The 16,976-nt window shown below is 33.0% G+C and overlaps 1 protein-coding gene across 7 annotated transcripts in view; it reads right to left on the bottom strand.

The window, feature by feature from the left end:
- Nucleotides 1-16,976, bottom strand: part of Coprox (oxygen-dependent coproporphyrinogen-III oxidase) — a 45,854-nt gene that overhangs the window by 28,147 nt on the left and 731 nt on the right. For 5 of the 7 annotated variants that reach the window (XM_081728784.1, XM_081728774.1, XM_081728757.1 and 2 more), the window contains exons 2-3: nucleotides 6,733-6,836; nucleotides 1,860-2,058 (exon numbers count right to left, since the gene is read on the bottom strand). In XM_081728784.1, the coding sequence (XP_081584910.1) occupies nucleotides 1,860-2,058; nucleotides 6,733-6,818 (285 nt within the window). In that variant the 5' untranslated portion in view covers nucleotides 6,819-6,836. Of the gene's footprint in view, nucleotides 1-1,859; nucleotides 2,059-6,732; nucleotides 6,848-16,976 lie in introns of all 7 variants that reach the window. The other 2 variants (XM_081728796.1, XM_081728789.1) reach the window with 2 other exon arrangements.

Genomic DNA, 16,976 nt, shown 5'->3' with positions numbered 1-16,976 from the left:
ATCCATAAAGAAACTGAGGTCGACTTTACCTTTGAAAAGGCGACTGCGGGAAAAGAGTACAACGTCACAACAACGCTGGCCAGTAAAAGTATCGCGCTTAAAATTGGGAGGTCGGTATGCTCATGTAACACTATACGTCCTCACACAAACAGCAAACCACCAAAACGTGTTGCTATATCTCGCCAGATGGGTGTACGTCCAGAATCACTGCTCAGACTGAACATGCTCTCATCGGAGAAGAGAATGCGACTCCACTCTTCCTCGGTCCAGTTCTGATGTTCCTGGGACCACCGTAAACGGTGTCGCAGATGTGCGGGTGTCAGCGGATTGCAACGTAAAGGACTCTGGCAAATATACAACTCCCGTGCAATCGACGTGCCATTGTAGAACGTGAGATTGAGTGACTTGCAGTCCTGTTAATGTGTTTGCTATTGCACCCACTATTTGACGTCGGTCCCTTTGTGCCTGTTTCTCAACGTAGCGGTTATCCTCTACTGTAGGACCGAGGTCAATCACCACTTCTCCTTCGCGCAGCTTAGCTTGTGGTTCGGAACGCTCCTCATGTACATGAAACAATATTGTATGGAATACCCAACTTCTGGAAGACACTAGTTATATTTCGTTGTTTTTGCAGTTTCCCGACGATTCTTCCCCGAGTAAAGTCAACCAAATGTTGTCTCCAGACCACGTTGTTGTGAGTAACATCACTACAATGTTCGTTAACAAGTCTCTGACTGACACACACTGTTTCGTCCCTTTCATTCAACTGATTTGTGTTGGGGGAACAAACTCATTCACTGCTACGGTCATACTGGCGTCACGCTATGCAGTCTTGCTCTCTGGCACGTGCAGGAAATGTCTGGCAACATACTAATGGGCTTTTGTACATTTTCTATCTCGTCCTTAAACTTTGTGCACCAGTGTAATAGAGGTAGTTAAATATTATGTTAATAACTTCTGTTCTCACTAGCATTAAATTAGTTCAGGGTATTCGAATACTTATTACTAACAAATGAGGATAGGTGCAGATTTACAATAGAGGTCCTATAGGAAATTTACTACATATACCATCTTTTTAACATAATCGACTTTAGTACCTTCAAACATCATGTTTTATAGGTAACGCTGCACCCTGCAAGTTAACGTCAGGAAGGCATAGTATTTTATTGGAAGACATATATGATTACAGTATTTTATGAATATATGTTAGTCGTGCAAAGAGCTCGCGCCAACGCGTACTAAGTGTTAAAAAATGAGAATACTTATTATGGTGCACTTTTACAATAGGCGTTCCACTACAAATTCATTACATTAATGCAAGTTTAACATAATAAAGTATATAAAGTGTGTTTGACGTTAAAGATATATATATATATATATATATATATATATATATATATATATATATATATATATAGTGTATCATGAAAGAAGATATTCGTGGGAAAAACTCGTATTAATCAGTGGTAGATGTCACTACAAATAATACTTCTATACACTCCGGTTCAGAGACAAGAGTAGCTGTTGAGCCCCTCTCGACTAAATTTAAAAGAAAATACTTAATTAAAAAAAAAAGATCGCTTCTACAAAAATCATCATCACTAGATCATACGCATTGTATTGTTTCATTAAGTAATATGAGTATTTGTTAAGATCTTACACAACAATGAATCTCTCATTCACAATATTTCGACAATATTAGAAACCTACGTTCCATATTGAGATTTTACCCTCTGATCTTTCCATCATTTCGACAAATGTGAAAAAGCAGTATCAAACCAGGAACAATCCAAAATCCAATGACTTATATATAATAGTATTAGGTAACTTGCGACATTTTAAATGTTAAAATATATTACCTGTATTCTCAATATTAATAGTTCCATCTGCGTCTTAACATCTTCCGGATTATTCGCCAAAATCTGAAGATCTGTAACAGGCTCTGCCATGAATTTCGAAGTATCTATTTGAACAGCTTTGCTCCGTGCCATCTGAGCTTTATTTATGTTACTTTTGTAGCATGCTACACCTGAAACTATTGCACTGAATCCAAAATACCTGGAAAATAAACAGTAGTAATGAGAATGTACAAAAACTATAATACTATTAATTATATTTAAAAAATACAGAATAAATCAATATTAGCCATCATTCTTTTAAGTCTTGTACAGCCTGTGACAAAAATAATGCATATTCAATATAGAGTCTACATTTAAAGGACGCTATTCTCTCTCATATAAAATATTCCCAGAGTACTCTATGAGAATTAAGTGAAGCTATCGTTTGCCTCTCAGCTGCAAAGGAAAACAAGCTTTCGATTATATTCAGTGAGCTCTCTCACTTTTCCAGGTCGTAATCGTAAAACAGAGAAAAGAAAGAAAGAAAAGGATGAATAATAAAACTCAATTTAAATACTAGGAATTAAGAGCCTGTTTTGATACACAGTGATTTGGTTGGTAAATTTTAAGTTTAGGGTCCCGTTCAACATCGAGGCTATAGAGACGTGGATCCGAACCACATGAGCTCCAACTGCAAATCGAACCCGAGTGTCCTGCGCAGCGCGTTCGCTAACCACATAGCCAGGATACAAGGAGCTCAGACAGAGCTTTGGCTTTCGATCTATTATTATTTATAGGAAGCTAAATATGAAATATTATTTAGATAATAACTTGTTTGAAGTGAATGTTAAACAATTGGTGTCGAAGATGGTGTGAGTGCAAGTTTATTCTAAAATTTGTGTTACATTATCTGTAAGCGAACACTAAAATCACACGAAGAAATATGACAGGAAGTTCGTTCTAATTATATACTTTTCCAAAATTAAGCTCAGGCAAGCATTTACATGATTAATGCAGAATTTCAAAAAGCAGGCTCTACCTTTACCGAGTCTGAACTAAAAATAAAATATAAAGCATCACAATGTGGAGATCGTGAAGTACGAAGTATAATAATAGTAATTTTTCTACCGTGTAAAAATGAATGTTACCGGTATTGTGAGTCTGAAAAGAAACGAAAAAAAAAAAAAAAACATTCAAGATTCGTACTGAAGATAGCGATAAGCCATCTTTAAAACATGCACGGACAAGATTTATAAAACAGGTGCTTAGGTGAGTTCAATTTTATTATTCTTCAGTAGTCCAAGTAATTCCATTTACTTTCATGTAACCCCTCTTTAAGTTTAAGTAGCCACTTTGGTTTAAATGCAATATTTGTTTCATTTCTCTTTCAAAGGCTAGATTATGGGTTTGCGGAAACGAAAGTAGCCAATCAGACGTGCCGATGGTAGGTTGTTTTTTGGCTTCATTGATTTAATAGGATGACGATACATATGGGCAAATCCTCTATTTATAACATCCTTGATTTTTTCTGCATATTCTATTTCATAATTTTTCTTCTTTTCAGATAATTATTTTAGATATGGTTCAGATCTTACGCTAAGTTGCCTACATACATTACTGACATTATCATTTTACCTATAGTAAATTATTAAAATAGATGAAGTTATGTATTTCTGCGTAGTTACTTTGTTTAGACGGTGTATTTTGGTTTCCATCTCCTATATTATGACCATATTTATTTTTTTCTCGCTCTTGTATACTTTTTTCTGCATGTTCTATAGTGAAAAAGGAGTATACCCTATGTTATACATGTATATTTCACATAAATTTCACGGAGATATCCGTCATTAAGAAAGTTTAATTTTTGGTTCCAATTATGATTTGCTTATTTCATTTCAACTTACGTTTCAAACGCATTGACTACGTTCATAATCACGAGGTCGACTAATTTGAGAACTAGAATTACTGGGGTATAATTTTAATTATTAATTTTATAATTTGCGCTAACGCACATTGCACTAATGCTGACTTTTCTTGTAGCTTTAATCGTATGTATCTTGTGTGCAACATGTATTTGAGGAACAACATAGAATTTTGTTTGAAAATGCGTCAGTTATAAGCAGATCCACTCACAAATATAGAATATTATTAAGAGAAGCAGTGAAAATAAAATTACGTCATAGAACATTGAATAGAAAGGAAGGTTTGAAAGTGGGTGTCATTTGGAATATTACAATAATATTAATATAAAAAGAACAACAGCAATAATATAATTAAAAATTAACTAACTAACTATACATAAAATTACATGAACTGACAAAATAAACGGGTAATTCTGGTTGACGTGGAAGTTGAAATTTTGCATGATTGTACATTTTCGGGAATAACCTACAGGAAAATTGCAAAATGCGAATATTTTTTTTTTTTTAATTTTTAGGGAGTCTAAAGGGGAGATGAAAAAATTCCCCATGTTATTTAAATAGGCCTTTTTTTTAACCTGTTTTAGATACTTGAAATTGGAATAAAAACTTGAAATTCCGTATGCTTATACGTTTTCGTTATCGTTACCTAAGCAAATCATCAAAAATAAAAATTTCCAACTTTAGAATGGTTTTATAGGAAAATGAAAAATCTTTTCCATGTTATTTATATGGAACATTTTCTATACCCCAAAATGTTTAGGCACTTCGGGCAGGATTAGAATGATGAAATTTGGCATGATGTAGGCTTCCGGGACTAACCTACAGGAAAATTGAAGTGAATATTTTTAGTTTTCAGGGGTTCTAAGGGGAGGATGAAAAATTCCCGTGTTATTTAAATAGGCGTTTTCTTGGTATACAAAATATTATCATTTAGGCAGTTAAAATCGGAAAAGAAACTTGAAATTCGATAGAATTGTAGGTTCAAGAGGTACGAGGCCGTAGGTTGAGTAAACGTGGTGGTCTGGGGGCAAAGCCTCCCCGCTAGCCAAAGGCTAGTTTATATCATAAAATTGAACGAAACCATAATTTAAAACAATATTTGATTGCTTCATACTGAATATAAAATTATAAAATGTAACAACTAAAATTACACCATAATAATTGTGCAACAATTCTCAAATTAGTGGAATTCTTACGAACAATTAGTACGTACGTTGAAATAAAATAAATAAGAAAATATAATAATAATAAAATTTTAGAAAAAAAAAAAAAACTTAACTGTTTCGACAGATGTAACTACCTTCGTTAAGACTGAAATTTACCTTAACTATGACTTGAACTTTGCGTGATAACATGAATTATTTGTTCACTTTAACTTAACTTCGAATTTTCTTATACGACAACAATAAAATATAAATAACAAACTTAAAATAATGACATAATTTCTTAATTTTAAGACAATAATCAGGCTCTAGGCGAAATTGACTTATCGTCTGCGCCTTATACTTATCTCCTCCTCATCAGAGGTTATAAGAAAATAAATAAAACATGGAGGACATACCGAAAATTTACTTTTTCAATTATTCTCTGATATTCAAGTTTTGTGATATGCATTTGTCTCCGAAGTGCCAGGTGTAGAAATGAGATGCATTTGTTTTACAATTGGTTTCGGTGTTAATGTGAGAAATGTTTGGAGAGTATGTATTTTATTTGTTGGCTGAGAATTAATTTGGTTTTAATTAGGTTGGATTAGGTTTTCATTCTAACATTTTATTGTATGTGTTACAGCTTTCGGATATTCTTTGTCACTTGCACTGTCATATTACATTATACTTACGCCACAAGTTAATATAAATTAAAGATTGTACATACAATTATTCACATGTACTAGAGTATACTGATAAAAATGATAGCACGTATAAAACAATTTTCGTCCTCCTAAAATTATTTAACACAATGGTACATTTCGAGCTCATCAATGGAAATCTTTTTCAACCTAACAATTAACAACAACAGGAATTCTAACAACTAACACGCAGCACTATAAAAAATAATATATTTATTTAGATTATTCATAGATAGCAATAATGACAAAGAAAAATAAATGAAATATACAAGTATATGTCGACTTAACAAAACAATTGAACTATTCTAAAAAAATATATTCATATGTTCAATCCAAATTCAGAGTACATAACATGTACTATCCTTTTATTACACTGTGAAAAGCCGTTATTTTAAAATTTGTTCATTGTAACTCTAACGCCATACCGTACAGAATTAGTTACGTACATTTTAATGATCGGAACAAGTTCTTTTGAGGTGTTACAATCATAATGGTTTAGGTTAGAATCCTCTTTCATAAATGAAAAAGGTCTCAGCAACTAAATTGCTCGTTATGATTTTGAAATTACGTTTTACCTTTGCTTCTATTATTGAGTGTAACAGAGGGATAATACAAGTTGTGTATCTCGAATTTAGATTAAACATGTGGGTTTACAATTTCTATTATTATTTATTTATTGGTTAGGTTGACATTTACAGGTATATTTATTTGTCTTTGTTTCTCACTAATGCTCTCCGTGAATAATACAGGTAAATATAATATTCTATGTAGTGTTGTGTGTTAGTCATTGGATTTTATATTCTTAGCTGATAGATTCGAAAGAGGTACATAGATAAACTCAAAATGTATCGCAATACTAAATAATTTGTTGAGAAGGAAAATTGGTTACCACCTGATTACATAGAATGCATATTCAATATTTATAAATTAGTAGATTTTAGTTTTTTTTCCTTTTAAATGAACAGGAAAATTGGTGACTTCTTATATATATATATCTTATCACAATATAGTTGTCTTCTCAAGTCCTTTCAATACTAATATAGTGATAAAAACTAAGTCTAGAATTCTCTCGTGACACATGCTGCTGACCTCCCAAGGAAATAAGAAACGCATTTAATAAACATACCTGATTTTCTTTTTGTTCTGGAAGAATACGAGAGAGCTTATTGACTTGAAGCTTCTGAAACACGATTCCGCTGTTTTCCGTAGCATTTTGACTGTTTCAGCAGCCTAAATATATGTGAAAAAAAAAAAAAAGACAACAATTACTACCTAAGTACAAAAATAAAATAAAATGATAATGCTTATTCATTTGAATGCATCGAAAATTAGAGCTGTATTACAAATTTCCTTGAATTTTATGTATTATTTTAAAGAAAAAGTTTCTATTTAAAAAGTCATACAACTGTGCAAAATCGCTTTTTATTCTGTAATATTAAACTTGACTGAAAGTTTGTGACTGTTTTAGAATAACATTTTATTGTGAAAAGTGAGTTAGAAATGTGGAAATGACGGCTATGTAACTTTGTGACTAAGATTATGAAGATTGATGTGAAATTTTGAAAAACGCTGAAATATTGCATTTCAGGTCAATTGAGGGCACGTCTCTTACTATCCCTTTTAGAAATTTTGAAGGAGTAATAAGAGACAGTTGTCTCTTATTACCCCAGTTCAACTTTATGTTTATTTAGCGCATGTGACGAGTATAACCTGCTAGTTTTTTGTATATAGAAAGTAAATAGGAAAATTCCTACTCTGGCAATCAGTCAGAGTCTGTGCATAGATAGTGACAGTGGAGAATATGCTTGGAATCAACTAATTTCATCGTCAACTGGTGAAAGTTTGCCAGAAGAAATTGATCCAACCAGAGCAGAATCTTGCTTAGAAATGTATTGCGCTGTTTACTACGATTTTGACTGGTATGTTGGAAGGGATATTGCTTTCCCAGATGAAGAACCGTGTAAGGTTAATTTTTTAGAAAAGAACTAAATGGTATAAATTGGCCTGCCTATGATGACATTCAAATTTGAGTTTTATGGACCTATCAAACTGGATGGAAATGGAAATGGGCCATTCCAGATTTCCAGAGGATAGCTCCAAAAAATTCGTTGTGTTTATAGCAAAGTGAAAAAGGACTTTTGACTCCTCTTCTTTTGGTAGGCCTAGGTGTTTGTGGGACTATTCTTAACATTTGTTAAACTTATGCCTATATGCCAACAGTTCTTTTTGGCCTATACATTTTTCCTAAGTTTGTTAAAGTGGTCCAGCCTAAGATAATTAATAAGGCCTACCTGCCTTAATTATGTTACACTAAATTTTAAATTACATTTATGAGGATTTTAATTGTTTGCTTGGAGTTTACATAGGCTAGCATAACATTTCCAACCTCTTTTGCACATTTTTCATATATTCATTCGACTGTACATCGTAAGAGGTTTAATATTCATCTTACAATATTTTTCGAAAATGTAGTTTTTTTTACGTAGGCTACATTTTACATAAAATTTGACCAACAATAGGTTTACAACATTTCTCAATGTTCCCTTTTTGTATGATTACAATTTAATAGCTTTTTCAATCCATTTAAGTTAGCTAAAACTATTTTTCAAATGCGGTGCTTTTTCTTTATTGCGAATTTAGGCACTTTTTAAGTTCATTTTCGACATTCTCCAGAAAATTTCTTGTCAGCATTATTTTTTATTTGGTAGTGTGAGTTTTGTCCATGATGTATCTAGATTACGTAAAACTCAACTATACTTTGTTTTAATGGTTTTTGATGTTTAATACTCAGGCAATTAAATTTTCCGAACGAACTATTGAATTTCATTTCTTAAATCTTGATATTTCGGGAACATATGTACATATTTCAGATCTGAAAAAAGTAAATTGTTCAGAATTGTCTGAAGATGTTTCTTAAAACTCTTACGCATTTTCTATTCTATTTGCATGAGCAGTGACAGCTCTGTATCTTATTACCCTCTAGGGGTAATAAAATACACTGACTTTAAGAAAAATGTTCATTTTTTTTTTCATGAAAAAGCACCTGGGAAAATGTGTTAATACATCAGCAGGTTTCAATTTTTTAGTACAATCACATATATATTTTTTAGTTTCTCAAGAAATCAATACAAGTGATAGAATTTTTTTTTTTTTTGTCTCTTATAACCCCGGCCTCCTCTATATCTAAAATTTTAGACACTGTTACATTCGTAGTATATTGATGAAAGACAGAAATACTAATAATAGTAATTGGTAATAATAATAATAATAATTTGAAAGCAAACATTTTGTTTTCCAAAAATTACTTTTAAAAATACATTTAATCTCTGTCATGATAAGTTCTGAATTAACACTTGTCGTCACTGTTTACCTTACTCCGACTTGTAAAGTACTTTGACTTCCATGTTTACTGATATGGGATAATGCTGAGATTAATGCTGAAATATACCTTGACCACGTACATGCTAAATAAAAATTCTGCAAACCTTAATATTGTGCCAGTAAAAAAGGTGAAATTTTCTCACGGTAACTATGGCGACAAAGAATAGACTGATCTTCAGTTGGTCTAACGCCAAAGCAGACAATTATATGTTTAAGTGGTTTTTAGTTTTGCAGTGGGAAGAGACATAATTGGGAATGCAAGGAAGTAGCAATGTATAAGAATATATTGTTTTAATTGTAGGATTTTTATTTTTAAGCCAAGAGAGTTTTCTTTAAGTTTTATTCCACAAATTTCTGAACGTGTGTCCAGATTCCAGTACAGCTGTTAGACCGACAAAAAGTGCGCATTAACATATTATAATAATATATATATCATTACACTTAATACTGAGCTTTTCAGAATAATGTGGCACTCGTACAAACCAGCAGAATACAGTATTTTAAGAAGAAACAATGCAGTATTCTGAAAATACCAACATCTTACAACATAATGTATTTTTTTATGAGTCACTCTCCTTAATGTCACTGATTGGACGACAGAATGAAATAAGTGAACGATATAAATTTTTATGTTCATCCAGTACTTAATCCATGCACTTTTCCAAGTCTGATCTCGTTCATCTTTAAAGGGACAGCTTATATTCCGTTCAGTTTAGTTTTAGGAAGTAATGTTGAATAGTATACAGTTTTCGTAGTGTTGAATAGCATGATGAAAGTGTATTTCATTAGTTTATTAACTCTTAGAAAACCTGTTTATACTCATGGATTTGTAGCTGAATAGATAAAGTGGTGAAGGCTGCTGATCCCAAAAGTTATTTTATTTTACCCTTTCTCTGTTTGTTCCTTGTCTCTACAGAAACTAGATCTTTTCTTATAGTATTGTGGTCACCATGATCTGAAATCTCAAATATCTTTATCACTGTATTGAACAACAGTGAATTTATCAGACCTGCTACTGTGAATAATCAACTCCGTCAATTCATGTACAGTGTAAAGATATCCACGTTTCCTAAGAGTTCGTTTGATGACGGCAAAATCTCCGTCACATGGAAGGTGTCTGAAATCGCGACCAAGAAAAAGATTTAGACACGCTTCCTGTATAACGCCCTTCATTATTATACTTCTGCTTGTTTGATTTTCAGTATCCTATATTTTCAACACGTTTCAAGGAATACATTTTCTTTTAACACAAATCGTTGCATCTATCTCTAAAATACTGCTTTTTTAAAAAAATTAAAATCGTAGAAAATGTTACATACGCCCTTTTAACAGAAACTGATTCAACTAATTTAATTACATTCATTATTAACAGTTAAATGCTCATATACTGCAATGTAACACACAAATGCCAAATACAAGCCAAACTGTCAACAGTCCCTGCAAAAACACTAATAGAGTAAATGGAGAAAAATCATATACAAATAGGTGAAGCTGCACAAGGCTACATTGTAGGAAAAGTTTTCTTCCCACATTTTTGTTCTGCAAACGATTCTTACATTTTTACAGGCAAAATAGACGAAATTAGAATCACAATCAAAGAGGGAATTTGAGAGGTCGATTTCATGGTAAACCAATTTTATTCTAGAGGAGATTTTCATAATTATCACTTTCAAACACCTATCTACGGAAACAATTATCAACAATTTCCGAATCAGACACAAACACACCCCATTTGCTCTTTTTGTGGCAGAAGATGCGTGTTTGTTGCGTAAAGTCCTTTAAACGCGTGATGTATGTAAATGTGGGAAGTATGATACATTTACAGATAGCACTGTATTAGGAAATAAGGGTCATGTAAAATCCTCCATTACTACACGAAATAATATGATGAAAATGAAATGAAATCTTTGAGTTTACGTCCCACGGTTAGGCCGGTCAGGCTAAAGGAGACGATGATGATGAGTAATGAATGAAACAGTGGAATGAAGAAAGTGGGAGGAAACGGGAGAACCCCGCGGAAACCCACGCACACGGTGTTTGTCGACCACAAAGTTCACTTGGCGGGGGCAGGGATCGAACCCGGGACCCCAAGCACCAGAGGTGAACGCTCTACCACTGAGCCACCGGAAAAAGTTCACAATCATCCTGAAATATTCACAAATCCCGCTTTCCGTACTAACAGTTTTGGGAATGATCTGTGTGAAGCTCTAATTGATGTTGACATTACTTTATGGAAGTTAAAAATGTTTCCTTTAGAAAACTTCTCAAAAAATACACAAAACCAAAGTTTTTAAGTGAATAATCTTTCAGAAATACTTACGTTGATTGTGTGAACAACAGAAATATTAACGATATCCGGAAGTAATGATGACAAAAATATATGGATTTTAATTGATGAAACAAGCGATCTTCTAGCAGGCTGTTCCATTACTATTGTTGTGATGAATGGATCGTTAGATGTCGTCTTTTACAGGTTGCGCAACTTACAAATTTCCACAAATTTTAAATTCTAAGTACTAATTGTAATATGAAACATTCTATTTCTTAGGATTCAAATTTTTTTCGATTAAAAAAAAATAATTGTAGGTTATTATAGTTTTTAAATATTTTAGTACTTGTTTTTTAATTCCTTATTTGTTTAATTTTGCCACTAATTTCGCACCCTATTTATAAGTACTAACTGAGTACTTATGCGAATACTAGAGGATTGTGAAACATTTATTATTTAGATACAACGTACACTAGTTAATGTATAATTCGTTGAACCGTTTCCGGGACACCCCATAATTTTGAAAATATGGCATTTCAAAAACATCAGGTTTTGCATTTTTAATAATTGGTCTGTAACTCCGAAATGAGGTATTTTCCGACCCATTTTTTTTTTTTATTAGAATTTTTATTCTCTCATTTCGTATAAGGGATGATCTCCTAAATTTATGATACTGATTTCAAGAACAGCCTCTATACAAATATCAGCATTTTTTCTAGATTTTGGCTTTTGCGTCGCAAATTGCAAAACAAAATTAAAATTTGTGCTGCAATTTGTAAGTTTTGTATTGCGTTTTCAGCAATAAAACAAATTATTATTATATTTCACTTTTTTATGTCGAAATGAAATAAGAAAAAATTACATTTTTTGTGAATCTTAATCGTAAGCGATAAGGACAATGTAAAGCAACAAAAAGAAAAAGTAATATTAGTTGTATTTATAAGTTTTTGAGTGATGATTTCATCGTGTAGATTATCTAAGACGGTAGCTGATTTTGAATGCCCATTTCGAATTTTGTTGTACTCGTAACCCCGTTACGTAATGGGAAAATGAAATTAACCAGTCTAGAAAATGTACCTTTATTCTTACTTACAGCAAGTTAATTTTTTACAAATGTTTATTTCTTAATTGATATTGTAGCCAGATGCTACTCGGATGCCAAATGCCAGTTCATTTCCCACTTTTCTAAAAGTTCTTAACTAAATCAGTACTTTTCTATCTCATTTTGAGTGAAAGCAAAAAGGGCTTTAAATAAATAAATAAATAAATAATAATAATAATAATAATAATAATAATAATAATAATAATAAACAGGGCCCGGATCTTGTTGACCTAAAAAAAATTTAAAAAGTGACCTATAAAATGACACTAAAATTCCTGTAAAATGACCCTAAAAATCACAAAAATTGACCTTAAAACTTACGTTTTCTCAAACTTTTATTTCATTAAACATTGACATTTTTTAATATCCATTGGATTTTTAATTAACATTTCTCACTCATATTCAAAAAGTTTTGTTTCAGTTAGTTGCAGTCCTTTGATCACTTATGTCCATTGTACGGCGTTGTAAGTATTGAAAGCGTCAGTTCACTCCCGAGTTGAAACTAGGAAGCACTCTTAAACAATAAAACTTAGCAAGTTTAGACTACATGAAAATAATAGATAAAACACGTTTAAAGCCCTTGTACGCCTTCTAATGCATTTTTAGTTATTCACGTGATCACATTCTTTGTGGTCAATAACCCAAAACTATCTGTTTGGCCACCTACCAACCCCCGCCTTTCGTTAACCAGCTACAGTTTAGTTTTCATTAGCTTGTTAAGAGTGCAGTTTTTCCACTCCAATAGTCAGGAAGTAAGAAAAGAGATTATTCAACTTCGTCTTTTCCACATCCGTAAATCGTGTCCATTTAAAGATTTCCTTATGTAGAAAAAAAGAATAAAAAGACCATAAGTGACCTAAAAGTTACCTTAAAATATTAAAAAATGACCTGAAATTTCAAAACAGCAAAAAGAGACCAAAAGTTGATCCTAAAAAACTATATTTTTAGAACCTAGAGTTGATGGATAACGTTTTTACTTGAGCTTGCCTTCTCCTATGCGTAACAGAAGAAAGTTGACTTGTCAACAAGATCCGGGCCCTGATAATAAAAGACCATTGTTAAGAACAAACAGAAGGGCAGAAACGAGGCTACTGGTATAGCTCTATATTTGAAGTAGTGATTTTGTTTCCGAAGAAGTAAAGTCTTGCATCTTGAAATTTCATTAAGGCGATTTACTTTTAGACACAATACGTCAGAGCAGTTTGGTATGACTTTAAAAATAAATAAATAAATTAAAAATAAAATCCAGACGTAGTTTATTTTACTAATAAAGTATCATCATAAGCGTATCGCATTTTCCAACGCAATATTTCGTTGGCATCGAATTTCTATCATGATTTATATCACAAACTACAATGCCATAGTGCTTAAAAAAAAAAAAAAAAAAAAAAAAAAAAAAAAAAAAAAAAATCCTATCTAATGTTTATACATGTTATCGTCACAAGTCCTGTAACACGAGTCCACGAGTCACTAAACTGTGTCACTGCACTTTCAAAACTGTAAAAGTTACGAATTTCAAAACCAATATTAAGTACAGTGAAGGTTTTTTTTTTTTGTGTGCGTAAATACTGCAACATCAAATGAATGTTAGATAAATGTAGTAAGACTTATACACTCCTGTACAGTGTTGATTAACTTAAATCTTTTTTTTTCTTGCTTAAAACAGAAAAAAAAACAGCCTTGCTGCGTTCCTGCCCTGACTCGGTTAGATAGCATTCAGCTTTTCATAGGCCACCTAGCACAAGTTGGCTGTATTTTAAATTTAATTCATGTGTCATGTATTTCAGACTTTACTCCATATGTGAAAACGCTGTAGTTATACTCAGCCCTCCTAAAGTCAATCTGCTCCCATTAAAGTAATTCCCTTAAGAAACACTTTCTAAGTCAATAAGATTGCATTTTTTGCTAAGAGAGCTTCACATCTTATGAATACAAGTATCCCTTTTTGTGGCAACCTAGTACAAGAAAGATTTTCGCAGCATTTTGGAACTTTTTGATGTCGCAGGGACTTGTATTTGATTCCACCCCGAAACCCGCCTCTAAAAGTTTATTTACATAATACTGTAGTATAATGTTTAAGTGTTGGTTGGAAACATGAGAAGCTAAGAATTTATTGTTTTCATCATTTGTGAACAATGCGTAGTTTCTAACCAATAACAGTTTGGAAGATACTAATTTTACACAGAAATAAGATACAGATGAATACATATCTATTGAAGAGCAAAGAAAGCATAAAAATGAGGTATATTTGTCATTAACAGTTAATAGTAAATGAAGGAATTTAAAGAGGAATAATTCTAGGTAAAGTATGTTAAAATAACAAAAGATAAATTATGATACAGAATTTGAAACAGGTCCATGTGGATCTAATTCGGGGCCGCGATCTACGAAAGATCAGCCGCATTTTCTTCCTTCAACAATGGAACAAAAAATTGCTCCTAAAAAAGACGAACAGACTTACAGGCATGTATTCAGAAGGCATTTAAGCAAGAAACATTGTTACCTGGAGGACATAATATTAAAAAAAAGTCAATTAAAAAAAATCAACAAAAATGACTTTTCTGAAGAAAAAAAACAACCCATTTTAACAACCCTGTCATGTGCCGAACGAATCTAACACTTATCAACTATAGTGAAAGAGAATATGATTTTTTAAGAAATCATCATTTATGTAGGAGTAGTACATGTATGTCACCTATGAACAGAAATAGCGTTAAATACTGCTTCAATACTAAGCAATTATAATTCAAAACATGTAGTGATCACCTAGCACAGGTTGGCGCATGTTTTCTGCATTTCTCATTCTTCATGTGCATACCCACTTTGCTAATGTACTCCTGCGTGGGCCTTCCAGTTTTGCCCTACCCTGAACCGGAACAAATGGACTGGAAGTATGTAGTGATTATCTAGCACAGATTGATTTGTGGTTTCCTCATCAGTAATCGTTTTAATAGCATATAAATTTGCAGTTGGATAGCAAAAGCCACAAAGATACGAGTCCAGAAAACATTAAGAGATAATCAGCGAAAGAATTAGAATTTTAGAACAATAATTTCTAATGGCACACCTAAACTTTGCCTGTTTCAAGAGGAGGTCAACATGAGTCAACAAGTGCACAATACAGGAAGGATGAAGATGGTGAAAGAAAAGGTCCCACTCACGTAAATGTGTCCCCGTATTCTCAATCAGGGTGCTAGTGCACTTTTGGCGCACCACATTTTGGAAGAGTTACAGGTAAAATTCAATACTTTGCATGAAAAGACATGTTTATAAGGAACAAATTTCTGCAGGCGACAGAATTAAATACAAAGTAATACAGTAAATGCTTTACGACGAATAAAATAAATGAGTGCATAAGATGACTCTATTAACTGGTATTTTCCACAGGCTCTAATTTCTGCACAGTGTACAAAACCTGTACTTTATGTTTACATGTGGAGCGATACCAGTATGAAATCATGAAAAGTGCTATTGAAACTCGGGTAATAGTATACAACAGTTCCTCATCGTGTTCCGTACTCGACGATAGTTCTTACTCTTGCACCACGTACAGAAATGGTGGTATGTCATGTACAAGTGGTAATAGAACACATAAGAAACCCAGATCATGTTGTACACACACTGGAATATGCAGTATGAGTACACCGTGATCTGCGTTTCTTATGTGTGCTATTACAACTTCTACATGAAATACCATCACGTTTGTACGTAATGCAACAGTAAGAACTATTCACGAGCACAAGACATGCAATATGCGTTCAAGTCCCTCCCCCCCACACACATAGTGAAATATAAAGTACAAGGGCACTACAGAGGCGCACATAAAGTACCCCGTACTCGAGGATAGTTCAAACTCTTGCACCACGTACAGAAATGGTGGTGGTATGTACAAGTTTCAGTCGATAAGTAAATGAAAGTCGCTTTGTTACCACATTTTCAAGTTCCTAGGTCCTCAATGAATATTCCGCAAAAGACTGAACTTCGTGAGTCCTCGGGAAATGATGAGGACCTGTTGTATACTATATCCGAAACTCGTATCATTGACAAAAGCCACCTCCTTTCACTACCCTCTTTTACGCACATACCCACCACTGCTGACGAGCTAACTTCTTTCGGCCCACTACCATTGCCCACCCCTGAGTCGGTGCTTTTTAGTGGCCCCCTATTACAAGTTGGGGTGCGTTTTTGCACTAGTTTTCATGCCATACATTTAGAATCCATATTTATACGAAAATCATAAAAGAATTGTAAATGTCAACAATTACTTTTGGTGGTCCTCTTGAATGTTATCTATGCCAATGGAGATATTTTTATGTCGCCCAGCGGAAACCATTTAGGGGGCCAAAAGAAGGAAATTAGTGAAAGAAGTATAATTTTTCAACAATTGTTTCTAGTGGTGCACTAAAAGTAAACCTGTGCGCGCAATGTGTACGTTTTCCTGATACTCTAACGGGAATGTTATTTCGGAAGAAATCAGAATAAAATCTAACAATAGGCCTATTCACATTCGCTGCATTGAATATGTAAAGCACATATTTCAACAATTATATGTCAACAATCCTATCTGATCAGAGCCTGGTTACTATTAAAGCTTGGAAGTGGGATTGCATTAATAAAG

The sequence above is a fragment of the Thermobia domestica genome, chromosome 1, assembly GCF_964235325.1.
Source record: "Thermobia domestica chromosome 1, izTheDome1.hap1.1, whole genome shotgun sequence".
Classification (NCBI taxonomy): domain Eukaryota; kingdom Metazoa; phylum Arthropoda; class Insecta; order Zygentoma; family Lepismatidae; genus Thermobia; species Thermobia domestica.
This window is presented reverse-complemented; position numbering and strand designations above follow the sequence as displayed.